This window comes from Monomorium pharaonis, chromosome 2 (assembly GCF_013373865.1).
Source record: "Monomorium pharaonis isolate MP-MQ-018 chromosome 2, ASM1337386v2, whole genome shotgun sequence".
Classification (NCBI taxonomy): Eukaryota; Metazoa; Arthropoda; class Insecta; order Hymenoptera; family Formicidae; genus Monomorium; species Monomorium pharaonis.
The window spans coordinates 31,257,119-31,272,810 of NC_050468.1; the positions used below are offsets into that span (position 1 = coordinate 31,257,119).

Below are 15,692 nucleotides of genomic sequence, written 5' to 3' on the forward strand. Positions count from 1 at the left end.
TTGTTACACTATCAAAATAATTAAGATGCTCAAACATGAGCAACGCTGCAAAAAGTTTTGACCCTCTAGCAAGCAGTTTGAACGTCCTACATAATTATTTTGCTGGTCTAATTATTCGTTCTTTCCGTGTATACACTTTGAGTTAAAACTCTTTCAAATTAAATTCTACTTGAAATTACTTTGAGAGAATATTGTGTTTTCTATGCTTTCTTATGCAAAATAAAACATAAATGTATTACTGTTGTTGCAATGAAAATTGCAATCTTTTCAAAGATCTGCTGTTCGCATCTTATTTCTTGTGATATATCTAGGACAGTGAAAATACAGGGAACTTCTCATGCGAAGCTTTTGCGGCTTCTGTAGCAAAATGAGAATTTTCAAGAAAGAGCCGAAGTTTTGTTGCGACAACATTGTGTAATGTGTTTTAGCACATATCGATATAACTCGCAACGAAGTTTCAACTTCGCGCGCGAAATAAAAAAAAAAAAAGAAAGTCAAAAATTTTGCGCAGCCCACATGGAATACTCCAGAAAGAAGTTTCGAAATGTAAGAACATTTCTTCAATTTCCGGACTACATTCTCTCATTAAAGTTTCCGGGAAGTTTCTGTGAGATACAACAGCGTTTAATGTTGGTTCCGCCTTGGTGCTATTAAACTTTTTGCGAGTGGATTTCGTTGAATAGAAATGGTTTTATTTTACTGCAGCGCTGACCATAAACATTGATGACGTTCGACTAAAAATATTGCGTATTGTTGCCACACGATACATTTATTCTCTATACAAAGTTAATAAATTTATTTTCCATTATTGTTAATTGGTATATCTTTTGTATCATGCAGTATTTATTATTTTAATTAAAACAATCTATTAGAACGACGACAGATTTTAATAGTTAATATTTTAAATTAACGTTTGCTTAACGAAATGAAAGGCTTATCGCTATGACAATGGATTACTATTATCGTGATCAATTCAATTTCGTTTTTTCATTCTATTTTTATGTAAAACACGAACGGAAAGTCCCGGGGGAGGCGAGCGAATGAGCGAACGAGCGAGCGCGTGGACGTCACCATAAGAATCTCGAGAATTCGAATAAACTCACTGGTAATCCCGATAATACGTCCCTCTGCCTCGCTGCGGAATATCGATTCCCTCCTTGAATCCGCGGTATATGCAGGTAAATAATATCCGGCGTCTGGCCTTGATGGAAATAAAATGAAGTGCCCTTACCTTTGATCGTCCCTCCACCCTCTTCTCCTGATTCAGCTGGATCCAGGCGTCCCATCGATGTCTGTAGACACTCAGGGTGTTCCACTCATTCAGCTTCACCGTTTCCGTGCTCCTCACTGTGCCAACACCGCTGCCACAATCGAACCTTATCACAAGAAAGATACGAAATAACGTTAATCGATTGGAGAATGTTAGACATATCGCGGGATATCTGTACGTAATCCATAAGTAATATTCTTTGGATACATAAAACTAAATCTAGCACTAAATGAACATAGATTTGCTTCTATGAAAGTGCAAATGGCGCCGCCAGTATTTATTGAAGCAAATTGTTTACTTATGCATATTCACTTTTGTTTGTTGATTCAGTTTTATTGAGCACAAAAAATTTATTGCGCAATGAAATAGTGAGCTTTATATAGAAATTTGTATTGTAAACCTTTATAACTTTGAATTAATAATTTTAATATTTTAATAATTAATAATTTTTAAGTAGAAAGTTTTTCTTTAAACATATTGAAAATTAAATTTGATTTATGTAGCCTTTACGTATTTTCTTTTTTTTTTTCTAAACTTTCTAATATACGAAAACGCTGTCAGTATAGGAAAATTAATTATCAAACGTATTTGCTTATTTAAACGATTTATTAAATGTAATAACCAATTGTTATTTCTTAATACCATAATGAGTGATAAGCTTATATTAACATCGGGAAAGAATATGACTATTCGAGCATTCAACATTGCTCCAATATATTAATATGATGATATATATTGTTGACATTGTTTACCATATTCAATATGGAAATCACATCATCAGTGGCGATAATCTATTTGCAATCATTGCGAAAGTAATCCTTTAATATGTAAGCGCGTGCAATAATATTTCCTGCTTAGTTAATAAAACAATAAATCCATATGGCTAAGCATTTAGGTTTGAATTAATGAATTGTGGAAACGAATTTGAGAACAATAGGCAGCCACTGATGTCAATGAATAAATCACGTGGTATGTTTGATGAATGTGTCTATGAATTCGGTATTTGGTCTACGATTTCAATCCCTTTATCATGTAATCTCAGTGTAAAAAACTTGAATAGAAGCTATTGCGGAAATCCATCCTGAGAACGTATATATTTCTTTTTTTGATAAATATAATTGGCTGTCATGTTCTTATTTATATATTTGATAAATTCCAAACTTATAATTTTTTACTATGATATTTTACTTATAGTAATTTTGATATTAAATAGAAATTTTTTATATTTTTTAATATTTATAATCAACATAATGAAAATTAGCTTATTTATCTTATATAAAAATAAATATCATTATCATAAATTATTATTAGCGTCTATTTTAACAAACTAAATAATTAATATATCTGATTGTTTTAAAGCAAATTAATTAAAATAAAGTTAAATGTTTGTAAAATACATTTTAAAAAAGCTTTAAATATTGCATTTTTGCACGGTTTATACATATAATAGTTACGAGTAATTCTATAGAAACAATTATAGGCACAGAATTCAATTATAGACTACAACACAGAATTTAAATTCTATTTAATTAAAGTATTTGAGAAAGAGAGATAAACTAACACAAGTAACTGAACTTCTTTTTTACTCTGTGTTCTTTAGACATGATTTTTTAAATTTTATTTAAATATGTATAAACATAAAAATAAATTTAAACATCTTATTTTAATCTTTATACATAAAGATGCAAATACTACATAAGGAAAAGAAATAACTCGAGTCAAAATTTTATTTTAAATTGACGATTATTATATTGATTATACTCATTAAAAAATATATATGTATATATTTGTATCATTTTATCCTCCTATTTGTTCTAAGATAATAAAATTTCAGAGATATTATACTTACAATTAGTTTTAATTATAATTTTAAAAAAGCCACTTTTTTCAAATTGCTGGAAAAATCCAGAAAAAACCAGTTTTTTTTTTTTGAAAATTGTTTTTTTGGGGGGGAAGAAATTACTGTTTGCTGTATATATGCGAACAGAAATGCCTGGCTATATTAATTACACTAATTTCGAGAGGTTTCTGAGTGTATCTTTCTCTTTCCACATGTTTTCGTATTGAAAAAAAAGACACACTCTGAACTAGCGCAGTTAGTGTAGCCAGACGTTATTGTTTGCGAGTATATGTACATTGCGCAAAGAATACAACAGCATCTCAAATATATTAGTAAGTAGTTTATGTTGATTACAAATTAAAATTAATTTAAAAACTTTTATATACATATATAAACTTTTAATCATTCTCCTTACACACACACATACACACACGCGCACGCGCACGCGTATTGTACTTATAATACTAAGTTTATAAAAACATTAATTCTTAGAACTGCGAATAAAGTTAAGTTTTTTAAAAAAATTATAATTTATTTTATTTAAAAAATTTTATAATTTATTTTAATCTACTTAAAACATATAAATGCTTTTATGTTTTTTTCATAAAGTTTATATATAATAAACATTTTGTTTAAATTATATGTTACAATTTAATTTAAAAATAAAATATATTTTATAGTAAACAAATATATAAATTATTTAAAAATATATTAATTCTGTTTTTATTTAATTTGATTTGATGTTTCCCTTGTAATTAATACTAAAAAGTACTTTAAAAAGAAGAAATATATGACAAACCAACTTCAAATTAACTCTAAAAAATTCAAAAGTAAATGTAAATTTTACGAAAAACATATGCCAATTTTTTGACAAATTATCTTTATGAAAAAAAACTGAAAAAATCCGCGGAAAAAATGAAAAAAAAACCGGTTTTTTTCCAAACCTTTAAAACTATAGTTTTAATTCATAGTTGCTTTACTATTATTTTTTTTTCTCTCATTGTCAGATTCGTTCATTACACTTACTTGAAAATACAATTAATTACGACTACACGTACTAATCGCCAGAATAAGATTATCTCACTGCACTTTACACGGTATTCCCGACGTTAATCTCATCCGACGCGCACTTTATTATTGTACATCGCAGCAGAAGAAGAACGCGAAAAAAGTACGAAGCTTTATAATCCCCTCGACACCCGCAAATCTCGCAAATAAACACAACGAATATAATCTCAGACGGCGGAAGGCTTTATCAAATCATGAACGATGTATAAATATTGAATTTATGCTAAGTCTCAATTGACGAATATTAAGATGCTCTTTAGTTATTATGCCATTAAACATCGTTCAATTTAAAACGATCCGCTTCGTATATGCAATGTTTATAGCTAAAAAATTTGAAATAACTGTTATTTTTACTGTGTAATTAATAAAGTAGAATTAGTGACTAATTGCGACACAATCATGCGGAAGCGTACTACAATCAAAATTTAGTCAATTATGAGAGTTAATTAACCGTACAGGTTGTTAGTCATTTGTAAAAAAAAAAAAATCGATAGCTAATGCAACGGCGTAACCTCTACTCGAGTCTCGCCAAATGAATGACAAAACGATGTAAAGAGAATTTGTGAGTGATTGTAGTGAGAGATCCAACAAAAAATTGCACCGTTAGTCAGTCTGAATTGAAATATTTTATATTATGTATATATTATGAAAAGTAAACTTTAAATATTTTGTTTCTTCAATTTTAAATTAATTAGATATATATATATATATAAATATATATATATACGATAAACCACAGCTTTTCGTTATTTGAATAACTTGACACGACGTTTCGTATATTATTTCACGTTATCAATATTGAAATATTAGGCAAATTACATTTAAGCCAAAAGTTCAAAGCGCGATACAATATGTATATATTCGAATTCAAGCGTCGCTGAGAAGATAATTATCGCTCGTATATATCATGAAACAATAGTTTGCAATACCGATTTCTGCTCAAAATGAACGATGTATTTAATTCATAAGTATAGTCGTAATAAAGCTCATATTTTAATACTGTCACTTGCATAGCAATATACATTCGGTATTTATATATCTTTTGTGATTTATGAAAACCTTCCGCCGTTTGAGAATTTGTTCGCTTTGCGAGATTTGCGGTTTCGAGTCGATAAACTGCGTAAAATATCTGCTTCGATAAGTAATTATCGCTGTTTGTGAATCTTTAGCGCATGGTAATAATTGCTTGTTGTAATAACTGTGAGATACGATAATGTTCAGTATTTTCCCATATTTGCCGCGACTTGTTTTTCGAAGGTTTAATGCAACGATAAATAGAACGGCTATCACCGTTACCTGCCTGCCTGCTTGACTTTATTACGCAAATGATAATATCGTGTACAGGAGTCTCTTGTTTCGCGCTGCATACAAAACAAGCTCACGAAATATTCACATCTTTTAATATAAATTAATATAAATATACAACAAATGTTCTATCCATTTTTAATGAATTCGAAAAATATGCATCTATATACATTATTTTGTGGATTCATTAACGTTGCCTAATTTTAATTTGAATAATAGATATTAATTTTATTTTGATATAAAAAAATCTTTAACTTGTTATTTAAAGAATATAATTTATGTATCTTTATTTTGATAAACGAATTATTTATGTCTATTTATTTATTATTATTAATTTCAGATTTTATGTATGAAAAATTAAATGGTTTTGTATTTAATTGAAAAATTTCGGAAAAAATTCTTATATGTATATTGACTAAAGACTTTTTCAACAAAACCGTTTATAAATACGAATAATGTATACTAATATGCAAGTATCCTATCGTATACTGCAATATCAAGGAAAATATCGTTGTAATATTAGAAGTGTCATGTGATGATACAACATTTCGCAATGTACTTGTTGGCGAAACTTTACGTAGTGCGTTGTAAAATAAATCCTACGGCATCGTTTTCATGGCGAAAAAGTTTTCCGCCGATGCTCGACGGGGTGGCGCAAAACGCTGTAAAAGAGGTGGAACGGGATCAGACTATATTGCAAAAGGTAAACTTTTAGTTTTTGCACGGCGCTCATAAATCGTACGTAGGCTCCATTAAGTCACGGCTTATTAAGCTGTAAACGAAAAATTAGTCCCGGCACGGAATGCTTAATTAATGACCATGTCAAACTTATGGCGAAGTCTCTCCGAAATTATGGCGCCGAAGTGTCCTATAAAATGTCCCGTATAACTTTATATTCAATACAGCTTGTTTCTTCTTGAGTAAAGGAAAAAAAGATCGATGAACCACGTTCTTGATACTGTTTAAGAAGTTTACGTTCTCGAAGATTCTTCATCACACTTTGACATTTACGATCTCTTAGTTTCTAAATAATATTCTGATATTACTTGTTTCCTCTGTATACTTAATCCTATTAGATAGTTTGCTATCCGTTTCTTTCATGATATTATTTGTTATCATTTTTATTACAAATTTCATACTGAATACTTTTTTAAATATTATTTAATATATTGCACAGATTTATGCGATCTATTCCGTTTTATGTAGTACGCAGTATTAAGATAAACAAAATTCAATTGTTCAATTCCCAGTTGGGTTTTTAAAGTCACATAATTGCACTGCTTTCGTGGTACGTAAAAGAAATTAGAAAGATAGTAATAGTAAACTAATTTTCATAAATACTTTTTTAATGGACACAAATGTTATTTCTCAATTAAACTTTACATTTTATAATATTTAGTAACATATTGCTGTCACATTTTATAACATACAAATTATAATTACTATCACTTAACTGATAGTAGATTTAAATAATTAGTGTAAAATGTAAAATTTTGAATACCTGAATTCGATAAAGCCATGATGCAATATCAAAGCCATAAAGTCGCCCTGAAGATCGTCCCGTTCTCCTGCAAGGAGAAGCACCCCATCCCATGCTTCTGGCCGAAATTCCAGTTCTAATTGGACATGTTTGTAAGCGGCTCTTAAGGCGGGAAAAGCCAGCCAGCCTGAACCAGTGAAACGTGGCGATCTTACTTCAGTCTCTGAAATACAACACATTACATAAAGTCTTTTCACTGATTTAATGAGACTTGTTTTATCAATAGATTTCGTTGACAATTGTTGGTTTGCTTTTAAATTAAATTATGTTATCAGTGACGTATTTATATTATAGTCTATATTAGAGTCTATATTGGATAGATTTGCAAGGATTTATAATCCTTGTGATATCGAGTAGAAGAATATTGCATTAATATGTACATAAGAATAATGTTACATATTACATACTACCTATAATTCCTCAAAAATACAAGCTGAAAGAATTTTCCGCTTTTAACTTTCCTCTTTATTATATTTTGAATTTATATAGAGAATAACCTTACATATTACTATATTTAAATAGGCTGTTATAATATCATCGTTATTGGCAACGTTCTTAATATTTAGGTATAATTATGCTGAATGTACAAATGATATCAGCATATCGAAATCAAAAATATTATTTCTATAACTCTTTATGACATTTATTATTGATGAGAGAAGCAATATCTCAATAAATAAATTTTTTAAAAATATTACGAAACGAGTAATCTCGAAGGGTACGTATCTGTTGCAATTTGCAGCCGAGATACGTGCGAATGGTTAACATGCTGGTATCGTCGGCCACTTTCGAAGGATACATCGACTGGAAGGGAAAAGAGCGGAAAATCGGGAATTCCGGCCGCACGCGAGGCTTATGGAACGTCCCTTTACCCCCACGATCTACAACCTCGTATCAATCACGTGAGTGTACCGCAGGGTGTACCCGTAGGAAGAGCCCGAGCACGTGGAACACGTGAACGTAAGGGTGACGATAAATCAGGCCGGACCAGAAGAATAGAAAAAGTTGCGCCCGTGGGGCCTGGAAATGGAATTCCAGTTCTTGATAGCGCCGGGAATCCTCGACGCTATCGTGTAACAAAGCGTCGTTCGGCTGGCGCAATCGTACGCGCAATTACAACGGGTGATATCGGAAAGACGGGGAGAATTTATCGTATACTGACACGTTGTGTTAGCGCGAGAAAATATTTTCCATCGATCCTCCGTTATTGCAACGCTAGTTTGATTTTCATTCAAATGTCAGGCGCGTGACGTTGCATCGATATTTAATTTATTATATAAAAAATTAACACGTTGCAATTTATGTACAACTATTTCCTTTTTGAGGTAATGATATATTTAAATTTTTGTTAACCACAATTGCAAGTGATTCCAAATTATAATTTAATTTTAATTAACTTCATACGAATAGTTTAATAATTGTTATAATTTAATCATTGTGAATAAAGCACAACGGGGCTGAATATTGATACGAGGTAGCAAAGTAATTTTAAATTTTGAAAAGTTTAAAATAATGATTAAAAAATTTAATAATAAATAGCTTATATATAAAATGCAGGAAAACGCCAACACAATCGAAATACTAATATTCTATAAATTTCTCTATCCGGAGTTGAATAACTAAGTTGTACTCAGACCATATATTCTCTCTTTGCAGTAGAACAAGTACATCGCGGGCAGACCATAGATTCAACTCCACAGTGGAATAAGTAAATTATAGCCGGATATATTTCTTCCTCTACCAGTAGAACAAGTACATTATATTCGAACCAATGCAATTCTCTTTTTGATTACACTCATGTGTTTTCAATATGCTTAGAATTAACTGTATTGCAGTTGTAGAACTACGTGCAAATACATTCCTTTGTTACATATATATTTAATTTTTTAATTAAATAAGTAAAAATTTATTTTAAAAATTTAAAAAGGATAGATACTGTTATACCAGCGGTTAAAATTCACAATTAAAATGTAATACTTCTCTAAAATTTATTTTAAAAAGATAATAAAATGTAATGTCGGATTTCAAAATTAAGCTTTAGTTAAAATTTTACACATATGTCAAAAGACGCGCTGTAGCATCTCGCATCAAGTATATATTTTTATACAGATATGTAGATTTTATACCAATCTCACAATGTGTGTGTGTGTGTGTGTGTGTGTGTGTGTGTATGTGTGTGTGTGTGTGTGTGTTTCAAACATTAATGTATTCTTTACTGTAATTGTGCTGCAATATTTAAAAAAATATATTATATATAAATAATTTTTTTAGCGATTAATACTAAATGAATTAAATGTTATGAAACATATTCGACATGTGATTATAATGTACTTAATAAATTTTTTTCTAGATTTTTTAAATGTCTATTATATAGCACATAAAGTTGTAAATAGAATTCTAGCCTAAATGTTGACACAAATCATAAGTTTCAGTAAATCAGTAAATCAAATATCTAAAGACAGTTTAATAAAAAATAAACGATCTCTCTCTAATACAATCAATATCAAATAAATTTAATAACATGTACTTTTTTAATTGTAGCCCAAGTACAATAAAAAATACATTAATCTTACATTTACAATATTATCCCAGTTTTGTTATTAGCTTTTTTTGCGTTGCAAACAATTTAAGGTGCGTAACAGGTAAACAAGTTGTTTCATTGCCGGAAGACATAAGGGGCAAAGGAGGAAGTGCTCATTGATTGAGATCGAACATTTCAAAGTTATCGTCTGATGTTCGCATTGCGCTCGACTTAACGCGAGAAACGAACTTTCGGAACGGGAGTAACAACGTTTCCGCCGTTCGCGGTCTAGCGAGTGTAAACTATCGAACCGATCGAAGCGCCGGCCATTCGAAAAGAACAGCGATGGTTACTCGTTTCCCGCGGCGACTTGATTGATCGTTTCGTCATTCGAGGCGTGCATTTATGCAAATTAAGCGGATCAAAAGGCTCCCGCAGTTTCCATCCCAGCTTTGCAAGCTGGACTTAACCAGCGTTGGTCTCTTCGACGTACTGCTCTACGCGAATGTTAATGAAGATCATTTATTTCCTGCTAAAAACTGCCAACTAACAAGTGTTACTTGTTAAGTGTTACATCTTAATATAAATTTACGATACATGAAAATTATGTAAATAAATATTTCGTGGAAACTTTGCATTATAGAATTTTTATTAGAGAAAGAGACGAGTAACAAAAGAAAGTAGTAAAAGAATAATAGAAAACGACGGATACAGCGATTAGCATAATTCTAAATACATTTTTAAACGTCGTGTGGATTATATGCACATTTTTTTTAGTCATTACATAAACCAAATATTGTTCTTTTTTAAATATCACATGTCTCCTTTTTCATTACATGATATTTATTCATCTCTCTAAAAATTTTAAAATTTTAATTGCCGATAATATCACTTATGCGCTGGCTAATAAAACAAAATCCTATCATTTGACCATTCGCCAAAGTATAATAACTGAGGAATAATTTACATTTAAAAAAATGCAAAATCTCAGCATTTTACGTTTAATACTGGACCAGTCTTTTATGTGGAAATCTGGGATTTCTAATATATTTTGCCATGTAGATAAATGAAAGTGCACAGGCGAGCGTATTTCACAACATAAATAGAGCAATATATAATACATAACATATGAATACGTATTTTCATTGTCATAATAATTTATGCTGATTTAAGTAAAATAGACATAGCTGTGGTCTACGCAAACTTATATACACATATAGCACAGATTCATATTTATAGTCGCGTTTAAGTAAAACATTTATTTTTGAAATTGATTTCGAGATAATTTGAATAAATCTCAAAAGTCAATTTTCGTTATCACATTCAATTGAGGAATTCATATAAAATTGAGATCAGTCTTGAAATAAGTTTTTGTTTCTCACACTTTTTACCATACATATTATAAAAATAAACAGGCACGTTTTCAACTTCTTCCGTATTGAAAAAGTGTAATACAAACTTTAGAAAGAAATAGTTGAAAAAATATTGAGTAGTTATTTCATCTTTGTTTATTTTATAGTAGCTATATTCAATTTTTATTTCACTTTAGATATTGATAGACCCCCTTCTCCCCCACACACACACACACACACAGAGAGAGAGAGAAAGAGAGAGAGGGAAGGGATTTCTGCATTTAAAAAAACAATAAATGACAGTACAAAATTTTGAAGAATTAGAAAATGTTTATAAAATTACATACAAAATATACATATATTATTATTATTATCATCCAATAACAAAAACTATTATTATCCAATAACATTTGTTATAACCGTTAGTTTTGTCTAGATTTCAATTGTATTATACACTTTACAATCCTAATATATGTATATTAATCATTAAATAAATTTTTACAATCGTTTAAACTTTTATTGTATACTTTATTATAATTACGTCACGATTAAGTCAATATAGACATGATTTTATGAATTGTACAGTATTGCAACATCAACATTTTCATTATTTTTGAATTTTTTCGATTTTAAGTAGAACGATATGAAATAAATCGACTTCAAATTAAGAGCATTTAAAGTATTTAATTAACAAATATCTCATTTAAGCCTGTATTTGAATAATTTCCTGTAGTTGAATATTCATTTAAAATATAAATCTGAATTGATTTGTATCATTCGTGATTTGTTATAATCACCTCTTTAGCATTTGAGATTTTGTTGTGCTTATTTGTGAGATTTGCGGATGTCAAGAGGATCTTTATTCTTTTTTTTTTTTGTATTTTCGCGATACAGCAGTAAAGCAAAGTACGCGTCGCGTATAATTGTGCAAAATTGGGAGTATCATTCAAAATGCTGTATAATTGTCAGATATGTATGTATATATATATATATATATATATATGCATAAATAAATATATATTTATTTTAATTAAGGTATAAAACTATATATCAGTATATAACATTTAACAACATAGATTTATTACTTTGAATTAAGTTAGAACAAATTATGAATATTGATTGAACATAATTAAACTCAATATAACTGCCGACGTAAGAAGAAATTCTTAAGTATAATTTTAAACTTTATTTTTTTACAATCAACTGAATATAATATATTTTTAACTCAACTTGATCTCTAATTGAAGTGTAAATCTCTCTCCCAAATATAAAACTTAATGTTAAATATTTCATCTGATGTGTCTTTTAAATACGAAATTTACGTAATGACTGTAAGTATATACGTATAATACGCGAAAATTGATCGATTGTATGACGTGCACTTGCGTAATGGCTATAACGCTTACTAGTAATTATTACATGTCAATGACGTAAGGTTCGAACATTTCGTATCCGCGAATGTTTCATAATTAGTTCCGTGTGATTCTGACAATTAACAGATTCGATGGCGGTGACATAGACATCTCGTAATAATTGTGTGACAGATCAATGGTACGTTACAAACATGTACCAGCCATGCCAGCCATTTTCTCCGGGACATTACCGACCAAAATGCGGATCGTATCATCGTTAATGTCCATGTCCCATTCCCATACTCGCGTTGTTATCGATATGAGACAAAGAGAAATGTCGTATATCGCAGCTTTCATGATTATACAGGAAATTATGACGCGCTACAATTATAACACGCGCGATGCACACACGATGTCGATATTGTAATAGATGTTGGTAATAATCGCGGTGCATACAATTGTAATAAAATCGATTGTTAATTGTTGTAATAATAAGTAATATTTTAATATTTTTTTATGGTGAAATAATATGATTTTGATACGTTGTGTTTTGCAAATACGAACGATGTGTACATATATGTATATTTATTACTGCAAATTTATACGTTTTGTACATTAATATTCGTTGCTGCAGATGTAAATAATAATATTTGAAATTACAAAAAACATGTTTTTAAGAAAAATCTTTTTATTTGAAAAAGCTTTTTTTTAGGAAAAGCTATTTAAATTAATCCTAAGTAGTGCGAGTCTATAATTTCTCCGACGTTCAGATTTTGAAGACCCTACAGCGTGATACTGCTTAAAAGTCAAATATAATCATGATCCAGTATAATCTAAGATGAAAAACGAAAGCTGCTTGAAATATCCATAATTAAATATGACATTAAATTGACATAAAAAAGACTAAGTGTCAGGAAAAGTCACTTATCTCTAGAAAATTATTTTCCTTAATGATATTTATTAAGAAAGGTGATGAGAAGTTTTCTCTCTCTCTCTCTCCATCCATGCTGGGTATTAATCACTTTGTCAATAATATTTCGCTCGTGACTTTGATAACAAAATCTTGGTTTATTTTTATTGGAAAAATGATTTTCAGACTTCAATAGTTTCTAGCAGTATTTCTTCTTCAAATATATGTTTCTTTTTAATCAAATTTATTAAATTTTTATTAAGCAGTGTTGTGTGTTAAGATAACATGCTGTTAGGACAACATATTTCAATAATTTGTCAACACTGACTAAAAAGGAAGACAACAAGGTTTAACAATCCCGTGATTTTCCATTGCGGTTCCTATCTTCGTTGTTCACGTTTGTTTCATCAATTTTCGCTTCATCCTCTATTTACACAAGCGTACACTTCAATTTGGTCGACACTGGCGAACAAATATCATCTCGGCGGGGCTACGTCGAAGGTTGGAGAGATCCGCGGAGAGTACAATTTAATTGGAAAAAAGTTAACTCGCGATGTCAGTATCAAAGAGCAATCAAAAGGACGTATGTTGGCGCGTGCCGAACGGTGTGTCATAAGTCAACGAAGAACAGTATGCAGAGCACGACTTGTACATGCATGTTGCCGTGCGCTATCGATTTTATAATCAAGGCAGAGGCAGTGAACCGCGTGCTCTCGTTTCACCACCCGCGAAGTCGTCCCTGACACCACGCGAACTTATATCCCGGACGTCACGAGCCTGAAATACTTTGCGGTGTACACAAAAATTTCTAATAGTTGGGAAATATTTCATGCGACCGATTTTGGAATAGCGCTTCCCCTTCAATATGTGAAGAAAAGTACCCTCTTGGTGCTATCATGGGTATCTCGCGTCTGACTTTTTTTTTATTTATTTAATGTGACTAAGAAAAAAAATCCTTAATAATTCATATTTTAAATTTCTATTAAAGTCTAGAATAGATGTGTGTTCATTTTGGAAAAAAAAAAAATTAAACGTAATATAACTTAATTGCCAATAATGGAGAAATCTTATTGTTGCCTGTGATCATTCTCAAGAAATAAATTTCTTTGATGGTGAAATGTTCAGTTATTAATAAATTTAAATCAACATTAAGTTTTAATTTTCAATTTAGGTCCTTTTCAAGTGTCTTAATAACAATCTCAATGTGTTATAAATACTACAGAAACATCATATATTCATAAGTGACAAAAATTGACAGTTAAATAATGATAATTTAATGTCATTACTTAATAATTAATTTTATAAATTATTCTTGGTGTTCCAACCAAGAAATTCACTGGCAAGAATTTATGAATATACATGCTTCTTCTTTTACATGACATTGTCATTGAGATAGGTACTTGAAAAGGATCTAAAATTGATCATTTGAAATTAAAAGTCAAAATATTGTGCTGATTTAAGTTTATTAATAAACAATCATTTGCCAGTTTATAATCAACTTAAATAATTAATTCATCTCTTGTTAATTTTATTACCTTTGAAACTTTGAGAAACTTTTGTGGATAAATTGGTCGGATATGAAATGTCCATGATATTCCTTAAAAAATATTACCTTACTAATAATCTAAACTAGTTTATTAATTTAAAAAAACGACAATTTGATATCTGAAGTAAATTTATTGGGTTTTAATAATAAAAAATTGAAAAGTTTTTTAGCTTAAAATAAATAGAAGTGGACGAGATATTATACTTAGAAATTTAGCGTATGTTAGATAATGTTCGATGTCTATTGCAATAATTACATTTAATTGTTATAATTTTTACGGTTGCGCGCAGATAGCGTAATTGGAGTGTGCAAAGTTGGCTGGTTACCCTGGCCGCATAAACCGTAACAGCATTTCTACGCGTTTACCCAAACTGCGATCAGAGATGAGCCTGCTACCGCGTCCACCATTAACGAATAACGTTGCGTGAACGCACAAATAAATTCTAAAATTAATTGTATCGTTGTACGCGCGCCACGGCACGATTTGCATAATTGGAGCGGCTACTCGTCGCATTCACGTAGAATTATGGGAATCTCTACACGCGTAATCCGGCAGTCGTCGTGCATGTGCTCGCACATGCACCTGTTGTGGCGTATCCCGTATCTAATCGATTGACTATCCGCTGTGACGCGACAAATTGCGTTTGTCCCTCTTGCATTATGGCCGACACAATGGCCATCCCACGTGCCTCTTTTTGCTTCCAATCGCGCCGTAACCCTTTCGCCGGCAATCGAGTAAAGGTTGCCGTTGACCGGGTTGCCCTTTTTTCTCACGTGCATCGGTAAACGCATCGATGAACGTGAATGAAGTTTTACTCTCTCGCGAAAATCAGGATCGTGCTCCCCCCCCCCCCGTCGAACGATATTTTGCGCGATCGCCATCATTATCAGAATAACAAACTTTGCTGGTAAACACGTCGAATGCAGCGCTAAATTGATTGAACTACCTGAAGACTTTGCATTATAATTACTGAATGCAACTTTTGAT

At 30.7% G+C, this 15,692-nt stretch overlaps 1 protein-coding gene across 1 annotated transcript in view; it reads right to left on the minus strand.

Moving 5' to 3' along the window:
• Window positions 1-15,692, minus strand: part of LOC105833207 (pikachurin) — a 112,555-nt gene that overhangs the window by 30,507 nt on the left and 66,356 nt on the right. The window contains exons 6-7 of the mRNA XM_012674756.3: window positions 6,985-7,186; window positions 1,232-1,376 (exon numbers count right to left, since the gene is read on the minus strand). Of these exons, the coding sequence (XP_012530210.1) occupies window positions 1,232-1,376; window positions 6,985-7,186 (347 nt within the window). The remainder of the gene's footprint in view (window positions 1-1,231; window positions 1,377-6,984; window positions 7,187-15,692) is intronic.